We start from the raw sequence: 22,210 nt of genomic DNA on the forward strand, positions 1-22,210 counted from the left end.
CATGTGATAATAAAAATAGTGATTGTCAAATTTGTCAACATTTACATTCATTTTTAATTTCCATATTTTCTTTCTTTTTGATTTGTGGCAATTGAAATTAACCAAAGTTTCTGGGAAAGCAGAAAGTCCGATTTTTTTTGTAGCTTTTTCACATAGAGATTCACCATGAACCATGTATTCCACTTTTGCTTAGGGTGGGGGTATTTTTTTTTAATACATTGAAATAAGAGTAAGTCTCACTTTTTAACAAAGGTACTACATGTATGGTTTTTCTATTTTGTTGAAATTAGCCCTAAGCTAGAGAGAAGTCATATTAGAAAGTGGCATGGTGATGAATTCAGATTTCCTATGAAATAAAACATATTTGAATCCTCCTTGGATAGAGCTAACCCTATACCCAATTAAAACTTTAACCTTGTAGGAAATCTGTTATACTTAAAGAGGAACTGTAACGACAAAACGGCCCCTGGGGGGTACTCACCTCGGGTGGGGGAAGCCTCAGGATCCTAATGAGGCTTCCCACGCCGTCCTGCATCCCTCGGGGGTCTCGCTGTAGCCCTCCGTACAGCGGTGACGCAATATTTACCTTCCTGGCTCCTGCGCAGGCGCTCTGATGGCTGTCGGCACCGAAGTAGGCGGAAATACCCGATCGCCATCGGGTCTGCTCTACTGCGCAGGCGCAAGTTTCCGGCGCCTGCACAGTAGAGCGGACCCGACGGAGATCGGGTATTTCCGTCTATTTCCGTGCCGAAAGTCGCCACAGCGCCCCCGCTGGAGCCAGCAAAGGTAAATATTGAACTGACAGTCGGCACAGTCGCCGGCTGTTCGGAGGGCTGCGGCGAGACCCCCGTGGGACAGAGGACGGCGTGGGAAGCCTCATTAGGATCCCGAGGCTTCCCCCACCCGAGGTGAGTACCCCCCAGGGGATGTTTTTCATGTTACAGAGTCTCTTTAAGAGAAGATGATGGTGATCAGTTAAAACTTTTCTAGGAGAAATTCTTCAAAGTTAAATTCTCCTAGGAGAATTTCTTATTGATTGTGGATAATGAATCATGATTTGCTATAGTTTTCCAGCAGGAGGAAGCAGAAAGATGAGGTATGTAAGGTCAGGTGATCGCTCTGTGCTGGGAAAGCTACTTCCACTCTACTGGCAGCCCAATGCTTTGTGCACAGATATTTGGATCACGTGACTGTCTGTTCTAATGGAGATTTCTCTAGAATAGCTATATCCTTCCCCTGGATCAACTGGGGTATGTGCAGGTTCAGGTTGGTGTTGTTGTTTTTTTTTTAATTATTATTTTATTTTATTTATTTTTCTGGTTGGACTCAATGGACGGATGTCTTATTTCAACCAAACTAACTATATCAAATATGTATATCTTGTAAATAATGACATAGTTCTCTCTTCTCCTTCATTAATGGAGAAAAATCCAGGAGGTTGAACTAGGGCTTTAAGGGTCACCTGCTGCTTTATAATGACTGTTGACAGTATACGTATAGCAGTATAAGAATTGTCATAAGAGGCTAATTGCCCCAGCTGACCAAGTTATAGTGTCTGATATGGAGGACATTATATAGTGGTGTATTTACTAAACTGCAGCAAGCCGAATAACATGCATAACGTCTTACCACACATTGAGTAGAGCACAATGCCATATATTTCATGAAATGCATAACACCATACTCATCATGCGTAAGACTGTACACAGCTTATATTGCTTACTGCTGTTTAGTGAATTTACCCCATAGTTACATAATTAGTTTGGTTGAAAAAAGACATCTATCAGTAAACTTCAACCTGTAGGTAAAAAATAATAACTTAGTAAAAATTAATAGGAACTGTAGTGAAAATACATAATTAATAAAATTGCATATTTTTTACAATATCAATTTTTTAGATTATTTATTTCCTTGCCCATTGTAAAAAATTTACTCGTCCTGATTTACATTCTGAAATTTATCACTGGTGGTGACATCGTTAGCCCTGCCAGGTGATCTGTGTGGAACGTTCGGTTACTGAGAGTTCTATATACAGAGGGACATCCTGCTTGCTTGGCAGTTGGAAAAAGCTGTTTTTTCCCACAATGCAACGCGGTTCACTGAAAGCAAACTGTCAGGCCCAGGCTCTTAACATCACACGGGGGGGGGGGGGGGGGATTATGTCTGGGTTTGCCACAATATTAGCCATACAGATGTCCCTGATTATCTATTCAAGAAAAGATAAAGATTTCTTGTGGGAAAGGGGGTATCAGCTACTGATTGGGATGAAGTTGGAACTTTGGTTAAAGTTCCTCTTTAGGGATATTTCAGTTGATCCAGGGGAAGGCCAAACACCCTTACAAGGCTTGGCCACTCAACCTTTAAAAGGAAAAAACATCCTTACCAATTCCAGGTGCCAATCAGATAAAATCCCTGGATCAACTTTGCACGGAATTACATAGGAATTATAACCATGGATGACAGGGTAGACACATTACTTCTGATCCATTGAGATCCCAGCCTGGTGCTAACCATCTGCAAATCCACATATGCAATCGGCCACTACTATTTTTGTCTTATGAGCAGGGAACACGGACATACCTCTTCTATGCATTCAACGCTGGACCTACGGCTCGTGGAACACATGGAAGAGGTATGTCCGCATTCCCTGTTCCTGCCCGCTGCTGCTGAGGCCTCTTTTTGAAGCAGGCGGTCCTGTAAGATGCATTAAGGTGGTTGGTGGCTGGTGTACTTGGCCCTCCCTTCCTCACCTGGGCACGTAAGCACTTTCTAATCACCGGGCTTATTCTCTCCTTTGCACTGGTGCACTTTTTTTGCCTTTCAGGTTCATATTGAATATATTAGCATTTTTGATGGTTTATAAATTACTCATTTGCTGTATGCACTTTTTGAATTTATGCTCCTGGAGTGTGTGTAAATAGATGTAAGTGTGCACTGGGGGTGTATGTACGGTATATATCTTTATACCAATGAAATTTCCATATTTTTGTGGCTTATTTTGAATTTTTTGCATTATATTATCATGTGGTTTGGAGGCCTTATTTACATATTCACTGATTATTGATTTAGTACAATTGTACAGCTCGCTGCTTCACCTTTGGTGATTTAAAATTGTTTTTTAATCTTTGCAATTAAGTATTCTCAATAAAAAATTGTTACTATTTTAGATGAATTGAGCTGGTCAGGTTCTGTTTTTGGGTGCTTTCTCCTTGTATTCTGACTTATACATCTAAGCATCACCTTTCGGTAACTTCTGAAAAGTGTTGTTTATATACAGTCTCTCAATTGTTCCAGAGAAATCTGTCACATATAGTATATTCTATATTCTACATGAAAAAGAAGATAAAGTAAAGCAAAGACTAAGCTCACTTTTAATCATGTTGACATCATTTGCTCCATCTCCAATTGCGAGGGTGATGGACTTCTTGTGCTTTCTCACAAGTTGAACAATCATAGATTTTTGCTTTGGAGTTACTCTGTTGCAGATGACAGTCTGACACTGAGAGGCTAAATCCACAAATGCATATTCCCTCAAATTCTGCTCCACTTCACTGGGATTCACTTTTGCTCGATGGCACAGTTCTAATATTTTCTGAAATATTTGCCACTTATGTTTTTTCTTTTTATCGGTTCCTAAAATATGCACCTGCAATAAAAATATTTATTATTTTTAGGGCGATGAATGAATGAAAAGTCCTCTTTGTTAAAATTAATAATGCATAGAAATGTTTTTATACAGTATATTACGAGGAGTGGCAACATTATCAGCATGAGAGTAATTTGTCCTCTGAAAATTAAAGATTTCCCTATAAAAAAAAATACTTACCAAGAAACTTCCACTGACTACTAGAGCCATCTTCTGTCCTCTCAAACTGCTCCTTTGTTTCTTGAATACATTGTTACCCAACAGATCATGAGCACTGCATGAAAGATTGTTGTTGCTTTCCCAGTAATCATCTAAGACATCACTGGTCAGAAAAAAAACATACAAAACAAAATCGATTAATTCACTAAACAAAAATAAAAAACAGCAATAAATGCAACATATTATATTACATATTACACTTAAAGAGACACTGAAGCGAAAAAAAAATATGATATAGTGAATTGGTTGTGTACTATGAATAACTACTAGAAGATTAGCAGCAAAGAAAATATTATCATACTTTTATTTTTAGGTATATAGTGTTTTTTCTAACATTGCATCATTCTATAATATGTGCAGATTACACAACACTCAGCATTTAAAATGAGTCTTTCAGAGCAGTCTGTGAAGTAATGACCTCTCCTCAAGCAGAGGAAAAGTAAATAGTCCAGGAACAGTTGAGATAATAAAAGTCAGATAACAGCCCTCTCCACTAGTCGGAGAGCTTAATGGCTTGTTTGCATAGAGATAACAACTGGAGTTTCTCAACTCTTCCTGTACTGGAAACAATTAGACTGATGTATCTGATCTTAATGTTTTATTTCTTAGCTGTGCTACACATACACATCATAATATCATCATTTTTTTTCGCTTCAGTGTCTCTTTAAATAAGAAACTTATGAATAAGATACTTAAAACATCATGTGCTCAAATAAAAGACCTTTTTCAATAAACTGGTCCAAATTCTTCAAGAGATGTAAGATTACCTCTCTGTTTATAAGGTTAACAGCTTATTAGCCTATCTTTTATGCATTGGGTGCCTCTACCCCTGTATTAAGTGTCTTGTCATACCTCTTTTAGAGGTGATAGTTTTTTAGTTGTCCTAAAGAGCTTCCAGAGTGCAACCACCCAGTTCCTGTCACAGACCTGGAAAACTGAGCGGATACGGTTAATTTCATGCCTTCTCTGACAGTGGTTGCCAGTAATTTGCAACCCACAATTCTGCACCATTGGGCTCCTGGTCTCCTTTTGTCTTTTAGATGAACCTGGGGTTGTTACAATCACAGGAACCATCCACATAAGCTATCTTATGAATAAGATAGTAGACTTTCACTCTGCAGGGAAAATGCAGTGTTTATCACAACACAATGACACGCAAATTTCCATGGTAAATGCATCAAATGTTACTATTAGGATGCATTTAGACTGTCGAACGGAACGCAACTGCAAAATGCTCTTGCCAGACTGCCAATTCAAAATGCCGACCTTCTGCATTTTAAGCAGCTGCAATTCAAAATGCCAACCGTAAACTTAAATCGTACGCATTGTAAGCCTATGGGAATGGATGTATACATTCCCATAGGCTTATAAAAATTCAGTGAATATGCGCTCTATAGTGTTATATATAATATCATCCAATATCACAAAAACAAACACAATAAACAAAATAAACCAAAATTATTGTGATTATACACCACACTTCAACGTTATTGGAGCGCAGTCCTAATCACCAAACATATAGTGTCTCAGTTGTAAAGTTCCAGGAATCCTGCGCTCTCAATATTGTGCTCCTGTCTCCAGGCTCTATACCATCACGCTCCAAGACGTAAACATAAAAGAAACAAGAAAAAGAAACACATAGCGTGACTCTGCATACAATTATATGTCACCACAACGTGTAATCCAAAACTCCAGTGTGAACCTGCCTCACACTCAAATTCCCAGGCTCCTCACCCTGTATATTGGCTGCCAAACCACATTCAGCACAAGCAACCCCTGCATTCCAATGCCCTTCACCTCCGTCACATGTTGCGCTTCAGCTTAGTTCTTCCGACCCAGCACCAACACCTTTCCTAAGCTGTAACGCAACATGGGACGGAAGTGAAGGGCATTGGAATGCAGGGGGCGTTGCCCGGAACGGAAGTCCGAGTATGAGTCATGAGAGGAGGAAAGCCGTCCTGCAGCTGTAACCGAGTGAGTGCGCAAGTGCACTGAGGGGATAGAGGAGGTATAAAGGAGCTGATTGGTCTAACATCTCCATCCCCTGATGAGTACGTGATACGAAACACGTTGGGCGGAGCCTAGAGGACGTGGACTACAGCTGGCTTGTGGATTTTAAATGCTGATTTCATATCGATCTATGTGAGTGCACTACTATAAATTATTTACATTAAAGCTACAGTATTACGCTATGGAGACTCCCTTTTAAGTTCATTAGGTGTAATGCTCGGCAGGAATACGTAAGAGTATGGAGATGGTGTAATAGAAAGAATCAAAGCCTGGAATATATCACACGCTATAGCTGTCCTATAACTTGGCAGCAATATAAGAAGGTGAGAGGCTGGGTGTCTTAGTGTTGGAAGCAGCTAGAAGTGGTGGAGGAAGCAGAAAAGTATCACTGGTGATCAAATGCTTGTGCTGAATGTGGTTTGGCAGCCAATATACAGGGTGAGGAGCCTGGGAATTTGAGTGTGTGGCGGGTTCACACTGGAGTTTTGGATTACACGTTGTGGTGACATATAATTGTATGCAGAGTCACACTATGTGTTTCTTTTTCTTGTTTCTTTTATGTGTACGTCTTGGAGCATGATGGTATAGAGCCTGGAGACAGGAGCACAATACTGAGAGCGCAGGATTCCTAGAACTTTACATTCCCATAGGCTTACCGCCGCACAAAAAACACCACCTTTCCCTATGAAATTCGGCACCACTGTCCTGGCTCGTCCCCTCCCCACTGATCCCGGTAGCCAGGAAGCATAGGCCTTTTAGTTAATTTGTAAAAGAAAAAAAGAGTATCCTCCTGCAACAGAGAAAATTCTCATTGGTTCATCTGGACCAATGAGAATTGTCTTGTTGCTTGGTAGGATTCACATTAGTTTTTTCATACAAACTAACAGGAAGCCTTATGCTTTCTGGTTACCGGACAAGCAGCAATAAGCAGGGATGGTGCAGGCGACGAGAAAAGTTTCGGAAATACCGGCAGACTGGCAAGTGCTCGGATGGTGATGCAAACACAGTTGATGGAAACGGAAAGTGGGAACGTTGTCAGAGCATCCTGTCTGTGCTGTATGCGGTTCACAGGAAACCACCTACAGAGAAACGTAGCAGATGGAGGAATCGCTACCCTCGCAGTGGAAACGGAGGTCTGAGTGGCAGTGGGACACAGGAAGAGTCCTCCTCTGGATCTTCGGTAACATACCAAGGTGGTGGTCGGCAGGATTTTTAGGAAACAGGGGACTCCTTTTACCCCCGCATCCATAGGAGCAAGCACACAGGGGTGACAAGTCAAGATACAACAATGCAAGAACCCAAGACAGCCCATCCTGAGAGATCAATACCCGAAGAGGGATCGTCGGGGGGGGGGGGGGGAGGGGGAGTTAAGCAATTTGGTGGTCAACCTCTCTCAGTACTGTTTAAAAGAGATGGAATTAACTTTGTTACAGAAAGGTTTGGGTTATGTGCCAGCTTCCCCAGTGAACCTTTTTGAGTGGGAAGTGGATTTTTTTTAGATTTGTGCGCAGTTTAAAATTGAAGGCATATTTTAACCTCCCTGGCGGTCTATTAGGAACCGCCAGGGGGCAGCGCAACACTATTTTTTTTTTTTAAAAATGTATATCATGTAGCGAGCCTAGGGCTCGCTACATGATAGCCACTGTACAGTGGCATCCCCCCGCCTGCTTCGATCGCCTCCGGCGATCTTTGATCAGGAAATCCCATTCAAAGAACAGGATTTCCTGAAGGGCTTCCCCAGTCGCCCTGGCGAAGGGGCGGGATGACGTCACCGACGTCATAGACGTCGTGACGTCTAAGGGAGTCCCGATCCACCCCTCAGCGCAGCCTGGCACTGATTGGCCAGGCAGCGCACGGGGTCTGGGGGGGCGGCGAGGCGAACAGCGGCGATCGAGCGCGGGGCGGCGGTGATCGGAATGCACACGCAGCTAGCAAAGTGCTAGCTGCGTGTTGCAAAAAAAAAAAAAGTAAGTAAATCGGCACAGCAGGGCCTGAGAAATCCTCCTGCGCGGCATAGCCCGAGCTCAGCTCGGGCTTACCGCCAGGGAGGTTATGAAGGAATCACAGGCTAAACTGTCTTCCAATGAGCATGGACTGTACAAGAAAAGTAATTGGATTTCCAATGTTAAATGTGGGGCAATTGATACCTTTGACTCGATTGTGAACAGTGAAGTTTCAAAATTGTTTGAATATGTGAAACATAAGAAATACAAGCATAATTTGCCCCTAGAGAGGCAAGCTTTGAAACAATTGTCACATAATGAGGTTATTTACATTACAAAAGCTGACAAAGGTGGTACAATTGTTCTCCTAGACAGGAGTGCGTATGCAGCTGAGGCAGAAAGACAATTGGCTGTTCCTGGGCATTACAAGCTCTGTGATCACAACCCCACTTGGGAAATTAAAAGAAAAGAGGACATGATGGTCAATGAAGCCCTCTTGTTAGGAACTATTGACAAGTCCATTGCCACTTTCTTGGTGATTGAGCACCCACAAGTACCTGAGTTGTACATGTTACCTAAAATTCATAAGAGCCTTATTGATCCCCCAGTGTGGCCAATAGCGCCAGTGTGAATTCAGTGTTGTATCCATTGTCCAAGTACATTGATTCATTTCTTCAACCCCTTGCTGAACAAATTCCTACCTGTCTGAAGGACACAACAGATTTGTTGAACAGGTTAAATGCATTTATGGATGTTCCTGAAGATTTGTTGCTATGCTTATTTACATTCATCCCCCATGTTGAAGCGATGGCGTGTATTGAAAATAAGCTGCTGGAGACCAGTATGCATCACAATAAAATGTATTGTATCAAACTCAAGGGCCCATCCTTTGCATATTTATTCCTAACGGATCTTTAGAACTAAATGTTCATTCAGAATCCAAAGTATAAGCAGCACCTGTGTGGGTATTCCAGATTCGTGGATGATATACTTTTGTGGCAGGGCACCGAGACAGCGTTTAGAGCTATGGTTGATGATGCAAACACTATGCACACAACCATTAAGTTCACTGCAGAATGCTCACTTGTGAGCATTAATTATTTGGATGTAACTATAATCAAAAGCAATGGAAGGTTCCGGATGAAACTCTTTAGGAAACCAACGGAGAAGAATAATCTCCAATGGATGGATAGTTTTCACGACGAACAGTTGAAGAAAAGTAGTCCCAAGGGACAATTCCTGAGAATTTCATCCTCTGATGTTGAGTACCAAGAGGCTGCTGCTCGATTGGTTAATAATTTTGTGGAGAAGGGTTTTGAACGTACTGGCTTAGTCAAGGTGAGTGAAGAGGTTGGTGGTGTGGAGTGGGAATCCTTATTGCGACCTAGTGGCACTACGAATGAGAACAAGGGCAGAATACCTTTTGTTCTCCACTACGGGCAAATGTCCAGGAAAATAAGAGGTATTGCATGTAGGTACTGGCCTATTTTACAGAAAGATGCTGAATGTGGAATGTTTTTTAACCTCCCTGGCGGTGCATTTCTGTCTGTGGAATTATGAGTCAAAAGTGGTACATTTTTTTCAAGAATTTTAGGCCCCCGATTCTTAAGTCATAACTCACCAAAATATGTCAGAATAAAAGCCTGGTAGACATTCTGCATATAAATAAAAGACTGGGACACAAAATTGTTGAATTAATAAAATTTATGAATAAATGTAACCACTTGCCGACCGCTCACAGCCGACTTGTTGTGGACTAGCTGGCATCCGCCGCCAATAGGCTTCGCCCACCCGCAATGTCAACCCGCCGGCCAATTAGCAGCGTTGGCGGGTTGTTAACCCCCGATCTGCCGCATAGTAGGCGTATAAAACGCTTTTGTAATGTATACAAAGCGTATTATACAAGCTGCCTCCTGCCCTGGTGGTCCCAGTGATCGAGGGACCACCAGGGCAGGTTGCAGCCCCCCTAGTAAGCACAACACCACACTGATCCTGCCCCCCTGCCCTCTGATCGCCCACAGCACCCATCAGACCCCCTCTGCCCACCCCCCAGACCCCTGTTTGCACCCAATCACCGCCCTAATCACCCATCAATCACCCCCTGTCACTATCTGTCAATGCTCTTTTTTAGATTAGGTCCTGAACTGCCCCCTGGGGGCTCCTGATCACCCCCCCACACACACCCTCAGATCCTCCCCAGACCTCCCAGACCCCCCCTGTGTACTGTATACATCTATTCTCTCTAATCACCCACTGATCACCTGTCAATCACCCATCATTCACCCCCTGTCACCACCTGTCACCTGTCACCTGTCACCCCCCTCAGATCACCTCCCAAGTGCATTGTTTACATCTGTTCTCCCCTCTAATTACCCACTGATCACCCATCAATCACCCATCAATCACCCCCTGTCACCACCTGTCACTGCTACCCATCAGATCAGACCCTAATCTGCCCCTTGGGCACCCAATCACCCGCCAACACCCTCAAATAGCCCCCCAGACCCCCTCTGATCAACTCGCCAGTGCATTGCTTGCATATATTCTCCCCTGTAATCACCTACTGATCACCTATCAATCACCCCGTCACCCCCTGTCACCACCTGTCACTGCTACCCATCAGATCAGACCCTCATCTGCCCCTTTGCGGGCACCCAATCACCCGCCCACACACTCAGATCGCCATCAGAACCCCCCCCCCCATCACCTCCCCAGTGCATTGCTTGCATCTATTCCCCCCTCTAATCACACCTTGAGACACCCATCAATCACCTCCTGTCACCACCTCTCACTCCCTAGCACACCTACCCATCAGATTAGGCCCTAATTTGCCCCGTGTGGGCTCCTGATCACTCGGCCAAACCCTCAGATCCCCCTCAGACCCCCTTCCGATCACCTCCCCAGTGCATTGATTGCATCTATTCTCCCCTCTAATCACCCCCTGAGACACCCATCAATCACCTCATGTCACCCCCTAGCACTCCTATCCATCAGATCAGGCCCTAATCTTTTTTCCTGATCACTGCTGGTCTGGACGATTTAATTGTGTCTGAGACCAACCGTTATGCCACACAATATGCAAACGCCAATCAAATAAGCTACCATGCCCAGCTTTTTCGGGGGAAACCACTATAAGTTTCCGAACGTAACATTTTTTGGGGCCTTCTCCTTAACATGGGTCTAGTCAAAAAGAATGTATTGCGGTCTTATTGGTCTACGCACCCAATACATCACATGCCCATGTTCTCTGCTGCCATGTCCATGTCACGATTTGAGAACATCCTGCGCTTCCTGCACTTCAGTGCCAATACAACCTGTCATCTAAGAGGCCACCCTGCTTATGACCGGTTCCACAAAATTCGGCCCCTCATAGACCACCTGTCATCAAAATTTGCAGATGCTTATACTCCTGAACAGTCATTTTGAGGCATTTGGTTTCCAGACTACTCACGGTTTTGGGCCCCTAAAATGCCAGAGCAGTATAGGAAACCCACCAAGTGACCCCATTTTAGAAAGAAGACACCCCTAGGTGTATGATGAGTTCATAGAAGATTTTATTTTTTTGTCATAAGTTAGTGGAAAATGACACTTTGTGAAAAAAAACAATAAAAATCAATTTACGCTAACTTGTGACAAGAAATAAAATCTTTTATGAACTCACCATACTCCTAACGGAATAACTTTGGGTGTCTTCTTTCTAAAATGGGGTCACTTGTGGGATTCCTATACTGCCCTGGCATTTTAGGGGCCCTAAACCGTGAGGAGTAGTCTAGAAATGCCTCAAAATGACCTGTGAATAGGACGTTGGGCCCCTTAGCGCACCTAGGCTGCAAAAAAGTGTCACACATGTAGTATCGTCATACTCAGAAGTAGTATAATGTGTTTTGGGTTGTATTTTTACATATACCCATGCTGGGTGGGAGAAATATCTCTGTAAATGGACAATTGTGTGTAAAAAAACAATTCTCATTTACAGAGATATTTCTCCCACCCAGCATGGGTATGTGTAGAAATACACCCCAAAACACATTATACTATTTCTCCTGAGTACGGCGATACCACATGTGTGGCACTTTTTCGCAGCCTAGGTGCGCTAAGAGGCCCAACGTCCTATTCACAGGTCATTTTGAGGCATTTGGCAGGCAGAGAGTAGTCAAAATCCAGACAGACGTCGGTGCAGGCGGCTGGCAGAGGGTAGTCAAAATCCAGGCACACGTCGGTGCAGGCGGCTGGCAGAGGGTAGTCAAAATCTGGGCACACGTCGGTGCAGGTGGCAGGCAGAGGGTAGTCAAAATCCAGGCAGACGTCGGTTTGTAGCAATATATATATATATATATATTTTACACATGGGCTATATGTAAAAAAAAAAGGAGTATCACTCTACATTTTTTCCCACCCAGGAAAGGCACCCATCCTTGCTATTCCTGCAATTGTTGTTCCGCGATCATACATGGAGAGTATCTTTCTCACCCACACACGGATCAGAGAATTCCTGTTAAGGGGAGTTTTAATTGCAATGCCATGTTTGCCATTTATGCATTAAAATGTCCCTGTGGACTAGTGTATGTGGGCAAGATGACTCGCTATGTAAAAGTTCGCATCCAGGAACACTAACGGAGTATTACAGATTTTTACAAACATCCTGAGAATCAGAATGTACTTGTGGGCCGACATTTTGTTCAGGCCGGACATACTGCATCTCATTTGAGATGGATGGTGTTGGAAACTGTCCCTCCTCTTGGAAGGGGAGGTGATAGAGAAAAGGTGCTGCCCTAGGGGTTTATATGACCATGTAAGTTATAAGTGTTTTCTGTGATTTATTACAGGAAAGAATAATTGGTGGCATTGCATACGCTGCAGGAATTTTGATGACCCCTCCACTGTTTATTGCAGGGTAGACAGTATAGTAATTCTTTGTATAGGAATTGTATATTGCTGTTTATTTTGTTAATTAATCTCATGTATGGTTATGCACTTGGGTGGGACTTCCTGTATAGGCTGGAGTTGTGGGTGGTGGTACACTTGAGAAAGAGTCAGGTGACCCGTAACATGTAGTGTGTCCAAGCTCAATAAACTACAAACGCAAGTTTGAAGCCTGTGGAGTGCCTTTTTCTATGATATTGGATATTACGGTGTGGTAGGAGTGGTGGACCTGCAGGAAAAGAGCACCGACAATTGCTACCTATCTAAGGTTAGCGAAGACTGAGTCCCAAGGAGGTTTTTTAAAGGAAGCCTTATGCTACCTGGGTACCGGACGAGCAGCAAAGAGCAGGGATGGCACAGGCAACGAGAAAAGCTGCGGAAATACCGGCAGACTGGTAAGCGTTTGGGTGGCAATGCAAACACTGTGGATGGAAACAGCAAGTTTGACCGTGGTCAGCACATCCTGTGTGGATGCGCTTACCACACCTTTTCTGCATCTGCTGCCTTTGCAGTGTAGTGTGAACACAACCTTAACACATAGATGTTCCATTTTCCAATATTGAAAATTAAAAATAGACATGAATAGTTGATGGGTAGATATAGTTATTTCCTGTTAACAGTAATTTCATCCTTCTGTATAGTGACAGAAAACGTCTTTCTCCCCTGTGCAATTTGCTCCCCTTCCTTTGAATATAAGTGTTTGCTTTTTTCCCATTTCACACTGCTTTTGGTGGACAATTACAGACATGCAAGGAATCCTTTCTCTGGAGCTGAAGTGTATCTGTTAAACTCAGAGGCGGGACAAGGTCCTCCAGCACCCAAGGCTGAGACAGCAAAGTGCGCCCCTCCATCCCTCCCACCCCAGCCATCACACACTGATTGCTATTAGACTAAGAGGGCCACAGGGCCCACAACCTCCCCAACACCTTAATATCTAGTTATCTGGCTTGCAGTCACTGCTATGTATCCCCTTTTCTTATTTATTTCTGCTTCATACACAATTAGGAATGACAGCTGAATGAATTGTGCGCCCCCTCCTACACTGCGCCCTGAGGCTGGAGCCTCTCCAGCCTATGCCTCGGCCCGGCCCTGGTTAAACTGATAAAAGCACTTTATTATAAATAACTCCACACAATAACAATTGGATAAAAATACCAACATATAAAAAAACTACAAGAATGCCTGCAATGTTATATAGCACATATTTAATATCTCTTTGCAAGCTACTCCACAGAATTGTGTGTCCCAGTTGAAGACTGCAGTACATTTCCTATTCAAGCTTCCCATTTAACCAGATTAGTGGACCAACAGTAAAATGTCTTGTCTTTCGGTCTATTAATTTTTTTAACAATTCCAGTTTCTGTTTGTAACTTTTTAACACTTTTATGAGTCCTTACACCTATTCATAGAGGTGAATGTGGTGATTTCACTTGAACAAATGACATCTAAATCCAGTCTATTTAAATACTTTGACTTTATTTTGGGAAAACACTGAGATGGGAGAATGTGTCCTTCAAAATTGAGACAAAGGTGCTTTGTGAGGTGGAGGTAAGGATTTTCCAATTCCTTATAAGTCACATCCAGATTGCTGAAGGCCATGTGGGTTAGATATGTCTCAGGGAAAAAGCCTCTCTAGTTTTAATTCTTGGCTACCTGACTAGTACAGATGGATAATGTTGGTTATGTTGGGTTAATGTTGGTTTCCTGAAGAGGGTGCAGAGAAAAACCCAGTGATAAACAGGAAAAGGCATATGTGTGTGCACCAATTCTTCAGTTTCAGTCACTCATGGCTCTGGATGTGCAGAAAGCCATAGGAGAGGATCCACAATCTCTAGTCTTTCATTCCTACTCACCCAAAATGCATAGTTGGATGAAGCATTAATAACTATCTGGAGGACAGGCAACTGACTGGCCAGAGACTCCCCAAGCTTCTCAGGTAACATCCATTGACTATGAGCACCTGGCCAAGGAAGTAGTAAGCCACCTTTCCCCTTGTCTCTAGGATCTTATTGAAGATGCTATAATGCGTACTATGGGGAATTTGAGATCAGATATGGCGGCCTGTATGGGGAAAGTCACTGATGCAGAGAAAAGGCTCTCTCTCTCTGTGAGGATGAGCTGGAGAAAGTAAATACTAAACTAAGGGATGTGATCAAACAAAATGGACAGTATGCTGAGAAAATAGATGATTTAGAAAATAGATTGCGCCGAAACAATTTGAGAATAGCGGGCCTGCCAGAAACAATAACTGTAACGCAGCTTAAAGAATTTTGTGAGCAGACCCTTCCTCAAGTACTGGGAATAGCACGCACATGCAAAGCTGAGAGAGCACACAGGGTGGGACCCCTTCAAAATAAAGATGGAACCCCTCTAACCCCACCTAGCTATGGTTAAATACCTGGACTATGAAGACAAAACGGCAATTCTTATGGCATATAAGGCCAGGAGGGAAAAAGTTGTGTTTAAAAACAGCATTATACTGGTGTTCCAAGATTTCTCAGCAGAAGTGTCGCGGAAAAGAAAGCTATTTAGTACTGTATGCACATCACTGTACAAGATGAACTTAAAGTTTGCACTGCTTTATCCAGCTTTATTAAAAGTCACAGATTCGTGACACAAAGAGGCTGAGGATTTTCTCCAGAATTTACAGCAGGACAATCCATCATCACCTCAACGTTCACCACGTGTAGCCAAGGATATTACACAATCGCAAGATGGAGGCAAATCTCCACGTCGAACAGAATAAGATGAAAGGAATGATGACCATACCTGAACAGGTTTCTTAACATACCGGTCATAGACTTATTGATCCAAAAGTCTTTATGGGGGGGTTTCTATACTATGCTAAAAAGTATTGAAAACTGATATTATCTGGTCACTGAACTGGGGGGGGAAATTAAATAAATGTGACAAAGTATTAAGCGAAATGATGGCCACTAATAGATTAATCGATACATGGCGACTATTGCACCCAATAGACAGGGAATACACGCATTTCTCCGCAGCCCATCACACATTGTCAAGGATTTATTACATTTTTATAGATACCAGCTGTATAACAAAAATATTAAGTGCAGATATATTGGATATGGTTATATCGGATCATAGCCCGGTAGCACTTATATAAGCAGATAATATACCTAGGGGCCGCGATTATGTATGGAGGTTTCCGGGATATTTATACGAAGTTAAGAGTTTTGCAGGGACACTAAGGGATTGGTGGTTGGAATATGCAGACCTAAATAAACAGCATGTGAAGGATACTGCACTATTTTGGGACACAGCAAAAGCGGTCATAAGGGGACGTATAATGAACTATTTGACACAGAGAAAGAGGACAGTCCAGCAGGAATATACTTTGGCGGTAGAGAAAGTTAGGAAGGCGTTTATTAATTATAAATCCTCTGGGATAAAGAAAGATAGAGATATTTGGCAGTGGCGGACACAGGCAGCAGTGGGCCCCTGTGCAAAATATGAATTGTGGGTGCGGCTACAACCTGCGGCGCGCATAGCGCGCCGCGGCAAAAAATGGGCGTGGATAGAACCTGCGGCGCTTAGCGCCGCGGCAAAAAATGGGCGTGGCAATGACCGGGTAAGGGCGGAGCTAACTGTAATTTAAAGTGATCCCGGGGTGAGAGTGATATGGAGGCTGCCATATTTATTTCCTTTTAAACAATACTAGTTGCCTGGCGGCCCTGCTGATCTATTTGGCTGCAGTAATAAACTGAATTACACCAGCAACAAGCATGCAGCTTAATCTTCTCAGTTCTGACAATATTGTCAGAAACCCCTGACCTGCTGCATGCTTGTTCAGGGTCTATGGTTGAAAGAATAAGAGGCAGAGGACCAGAACGGCAACCAGGCAACTGGTATTGCTTAAAAGGAGAGAAATATGGCAGCCTCAATATTATTCTCACCTCAGGTTCCCTTGAAAAGTGCAACGCAAAGACAGTGGGCCCAAGTTTTGGTGACCCTTTCCCCAGAAAATTCACATAATTGTGCAGGTTTTCTCAAGAAAATACACATAATGTGAGCAGATTTGCCCAGAAAATACATTCAATCATGTCGGCAGATTTGCCCAGAAAATACGTGCAATGATGTCGGCAGATATGCCCAGAAAATACGTGCAATGATGTCGGCAGATATGCCCAGAAAATACGTGCAATGATGTCGGCAGATATGCCCAGAAAATACGTGCAATGATGTCGGCAGATATGCCCAGAAAATACGTGCAATGATGTCGGCAGATATGCCCAGAAAATACGTGCAATGATGTCGGCAGATATGCCCAGAAAATACGTGCAATGATGTCGGCAGATATGCCCAGAAAATACGTGCAATCATGTCGGCAGATATGCCCAGAAAATACGTGCAATCATGTCGGCAGATATGCCCAGAAAATACGTGCAATCATGTCGGCAGATATGCCCAGAAAATACCTGCAATCATGTCGGCAGATATGCCCAGAAAATACCTGCAATCATGTCGGCAGATATGCCCAGAAAATACGTGCAATCATGTCGGCAGATTTGCCCAGAAAACACATGCAATCATGTAGCAAATTTGCCCAGAACATACATGCAATCATGTAGCAGACCTGCCCAGAACATACACGCAATCATGTGGCAGACCTGCCCAGAACATACACGCAATCATGTGGCAGACCTGCCCAGAACATACACCTGCTAAAATAAATAATAAAAAAAAAACATTTACTCACCTGCAGCAGCAGACCTCCTGTCCCAGCCTCCATCCGGCGCGCAGCTCCCATGGGTGGTTGGGTGGATAGGTAGCCTGGTGGGTAGGTAGGCAGCCGGGTGGGTAGGTAGGTAGCCCTTAGCCGGGTGGGTAAGTAGCCTGGTGGGTGGCTGGGTAGCCGGGTGGGTAGCCTGGTGGGTGGCTGGGTAGGCGGGTGGGTAGGTAGCCTGGTGGGTGGGTAGGTGGGTGGTTAGGTAGCTGGGTGGGTGGGTAGGTAGCCTGGTGGGTTGGTAGGTAGCCGGGTGGGTAGGTAGGTAGGTAGCCTGGTGGGTAGGTAGGTAGCCGGGTGGGTGTGTAGGTAGCCGGGTGGGTGGTTAGGTATCCGGGTGGGTAGGTAGCCGGGTGGGTGGGTAGGTAGCCGGGTGGTTAGGCAGCCGGGTGGGTAGGTAGGTATCCGGGTGGGTAGGTAGCCGGGTGGGTGGTTAGGTAGCCGGGTGGGTGGTTAGGTAGCCGGGTGGGTGGGTAGGTAGCCGGGTAGGTAGGTAGCCGGCAGGGTGGTTAGGTAGCCGGGTGGGTAGCTAGGTAGCCGGGTGGGTAGGTAGCCGGGTGGGTAGGTAGCCAGGTAGATAGCCGGCAGGGTGGTTAGGTAGCCGGGTGGGTAGCTAGGTAGCCGGGTGGGTAGGTAGCCAGGTAGATAGCCGGCAGGGTGGTTAGGTAGCCGGGTGGGTAGCTAGGTAGCCAGGTGGGTGGGTAGGTAGCCTGGTTAGGTAGCCGGGTAGGTAGCCGGGTGGATGGTTAGGTAGCGGGGTAGGTAGCCGGGTGGGTGTGTAGGTAGCCAGGTGGGTGGGTAGGTAGCCAGGTAGGTAGGTAGCCGGCAGGGTGGTTAGGTAGCCGGGTGGGTGGGTAGGTAGCCGGGTGGGTAGGTAGCCAGGTAGATAGCCGGCAGGGTGGTTAGGTAGCCGGGTGGGTAGCTAGGTAGCCGGGTGGGTAGGTAGCCAGGTGGGTAGGTAGCCAGGTAGATAGCCGGCAGGGTGGTTAGGTAGCCGGGTGGGTAGGTAGCCAGGTAGGTAGCCGGCAGGGTGGTTAGGTAGCCGGGTGGGTGGGTAGGTAGCCGGGTGGGTAGGTAGCCAGGTAGATAGCCGGCAGGGTGGTTAGGTAGCCGGGTGGGTAGGTAGCCAGGTAGATAGCCGGCAGGGTGGTTAGGTAGCCGGGTGGGTAGCTAGGTAGCCGGGTGGGTGGGTAGGTAGCCTGGTTAGGTAGCCGGGTAGGTAGCCGGGTGGATGGTTAGGTAGCGGGGTAGGTAGCCGGGTGGGTGGGTAAGGTAGCCGGGTGGGTAGCTATCCGGGTGGGGGGCCCGACTCCTATCCTCCCTCACTCACCTCGGGGCCCCCCTCCCGGTATGCGCTGCAGCCGGCGGGAGAGCAGAAAATACAGGAAGTCTCCGGCCGGGGCTGCAGCAGACGCTAGAGGCAGCTGCTGCTTAGTTTCCGATATGTCTCCAAGTTGGAGACCAAGCGGCAGCTGCCGCCCCGGCCGGAGACTTCTTGTATTTTCCGCTCTCCCGCCGCATGAGGGGGGGGGGGGGGCGAGGTGAGGGGGGAGGACAGGAGTTGGGCCCCCCAGGTTAAAAAAATAATACATAAAAAAAAAAAAATTTAAATAAAAAAAACCTGCAATACTTAATGGGCCCCTGAAGCAGCGGAACTTCAGGGGCCCTCGTGCGGCGGCACGGCCTGCACGGCCGTATGTCCGCCACTGATATTTGGATAGAAGCAAAGAATAACTATGATTTCTGGGTACATAGAAGGGAACTTTATACAAGGGACAGAATGGCAACCAAATTTTATCAGTATGATAACAAATCAGGAAAGATACTGGCTAAACTTTCACGCCCCCCCCCCCCCCCCCTATACTGGATCTTCTATACCAATTCTCAAAAAGAAAGGGAGCATGAAAACATGTTCTGACCCTGAATCCATCATTAATTTATTTCAAAAATACTATACCAAGCTATATCAGGACCCGGGATATAATCAATTAAACTCCAATTACCCAAAATTACGCAGGAAGGCCAAATATATCTAAATGAGAAGATCACGGTTATGGAAGTAGAAGCAACGATTAAAAATCTAGCATGTGGAAAAGCTCCAGGCCCAGATAGGTACTCTCCAGAATTTTTTAAACTGCTAAAAAAAGACATAGCGGGAACACTTCAAAGGGTATTCAACGCAATTTTAGAGGGAAAAACTTACCTTGAATCAGCTAATCTGGCACACATTAAAGTTTTGCCAAAACAGGGAAGGGATTTAACATTAACAGAATCCTATAGGCCCATATCCTTGATCAATCAGGACATAAAAATTCTTTCAAAAATAATGGCAGACCACCTTTCTACTATTATTCCCAAACTAATTTCACCTAATCAAGTAGGATTTATAAGGGGAAGGTCGTCTGTAGCAAACATACGTAAGGTCTTGTTGATACTAGAACAAGCAAGTGCTTTTCCTATAATATATAAAGATAGTGCAATACTTAGTGTGAATATGGAAAAAGCCTTTGACAATGTTAATCGACACTGGCTATAAGAAGTCATGGCAAAAATGGGGTTTTCAGGGAAATGTTTGCAATATTTAAAAACAATGTATAGCAACCCTAGTGCTAAAATACAGCTACCTGTTTTTTTGTCTCAAAGCTTTCCATTAGCCTCGGGCACTAGACAAGGCTGCCCGCTATCCCCATTGCTTTTTAATATAGCAATGTGTCGAGATCACTAGATATGCTAATCAGAGGGGTACCACTGGAAAGGTCAGAAATAAGACAGGCGTTGTTTGCAGACGATCTTCTCCTTTTCTTAGATAAACCGCAGGAGCAAATGGACTCTTTATTACAATTCTTTGATGATATAGGAAAATTTACAGGATTTAAAGTAAACAAGGACAAATCTGAAATATTTTTCCTATCTACCAAAGCTAATAGCGGATGGACAGATTCTCAACCCTTTAAGGTTGCAAGGAGCAAATTAAAGTACTTAGGGATATATTTGGCTAGAAGTCCTCAGGAAATTTACAATTTGAATTTTTCAGTCCTGATTGACAAAATAATTGCCCAAATTCAGACTTGGAAAGATCTCCCACTGAATTTGACGGGAAGATCTTGCCTATTCAAAATGGTGTCCTTTGGTAAAATCTTGTACCCTATGCAAAATCTTCCGATGTTACTAAAACATAAAGATCTTCAGAGATTGCAAAAGGCCCTAACAGATTTTATATGGAGGGGGAGGAGACAGGATTGCCCTACAAAAATTACAATTACCCAAAACTTTGGGAGGATTGAACATTCCAAATATAAGGTTTTATAATTTAGCATGTCTTATAAGACACGTAAAAGATTGGATTGATAAAACAAGCACCTTCTCAAACATAGATATCGAAATAGAAATGGTAGAGCCCTGGACCTTAAAAGGAATTTTGCATACCAGATATAGAAATCTTCCAGAAAGGATCAAACAGAATGTGGTGCTCCGAGATACTATATTAGCCTAGAGAGAGGTTAGGAAAATGTTGGGACTTCCATTTCAATTATCAAAGTATATGACTTTGTGGGGTAATCCTGAGTTTCCTCCTGCAATCCAACATAAAGGGTTCTTGATGTGGGAGACTTATGGCATAACTATGCTGGGGCATATATGCAACCTAAAAGAAAAAAGGATACATACTTTTGCAGAGCTCCGGCAAAAATTTGGCATACCTTCATCGCATTTTCTATATTTTGCGCAAGTGCAGTCTTTCTGCTCCTCCGTACTAAAGAATATTACGCCTATTTTAGAAATAACTCCTTTTGACAAGCTGCTAAAACCAGGGAATATGGAGGTCTCTCTATCCATGCTTTATAAGGGTATGAGTTCGTGGCATCAGGAAAAATTGGCCCACTTGAGTTTAAAAACCTGGGAACGAACTTTACAAGATAAAGAGGCCCCTCAAAAAATCTTAGCAGGAAATGAAACCATAAGACAATTAGTAACATATGAGGTATGGAGGGAATCCCATTTGTTATTTTTACATAAGGCAAAATATGCATTTGACATCAGGTCCCGTATCCACCACCTAACCCTAACTATGTGCCCCAATGCCCCAAATGTAAACTACCAGAAGCCAATTTATATCACTGTATATGGGAGTGCCCAATAATAGAGCAGTTCTGGAATAAGGTATGCGGGTTCATTAAGAGGATGTGTAGACGAGAGGTGAAGAGGGATCCATGGATGCTACTATTTCATTGGTGGGAGCCAAATAAGGGGGGTAAAAAAACATTGAGCCCAACCAATTTAGTCCACATTACTCTTGCAGCGGCAAGAAAGGTCATATTTAATCATTGGATATATCCTACTAACCCATCAATGGGAGAATTAAAAAAGGAATTAAAATTTCTGTTTAATAAAGAAAAAATGCTAACACTAGCTCACAAGGAAAAAAGAACAAAAAAATTGTTCTCTACGTGGCGACGTTTTGTGGATTTTTTTTACACCAGAGAAGAGGTGGTACTACTCATGGATCCCTTTAAGTACACTTCTTGGTATTGTAAAGAACAGTTGCTAGGAAGCTTGGGAAAACTTGAAATAACAAATATATCAAGCTAAAATATATACCTAAGTAATGAACATTGAGCAATCCTAGGACTGGGATAGTGAGAATGTACACAGCCTGGAGGATATTGTTTTAATGTAATCCTCAGTGAGATAAGTAGAAGTAGGTGAGTTTTGGGGGGAGGGGAT

At 44.0% G+C, this 22,210-nt stretch overlaps 1 protein-coding gene across 1 annotated transcript in view; it reads right to left on the minus strand.

The window, feature by feature from the left end:
- ATP8B3 (ATPase phospholipid transporting 8B3) overlaps positions 1 to 22,210 on the minus strand; it is a 335,474-nt gene that overhangs the window by 69,394 nt on the left and 243,870 nt on the right. The window contains exons 21-22 of the mRNA XM_068234593.1: positions 3,827 to 3,968; positions 3,370 to 3,646 (exon numbers count right to left, since the gene is read on the minus strand). Coding sequence (XP_068090694.1) covers positions 3,370 to 3,646; positions 3,827 to 3,968 — 419 coding nt within the window. The remainder of the gene's footprint in view (positions 1 to 3,369; positions 3,647 to 3,826; positions 3,969 to 22,210) is intronic.

This window comes from Hyperolius riggenbachi, chromosome 1, assembly GCF_040937935.1.
Source record: "Hyperolius riggenbachi isolate aHypRig1 chromosome 1, aHypRig1.pri, whole genome shotgun sequence".
NCBI classification, from domain to species: Eukaryota; Metazoa; Chordata; class Amphibia; order Anura; family Hyperoliidae; genus Hyperolius; species Hyperolius riggenbachi.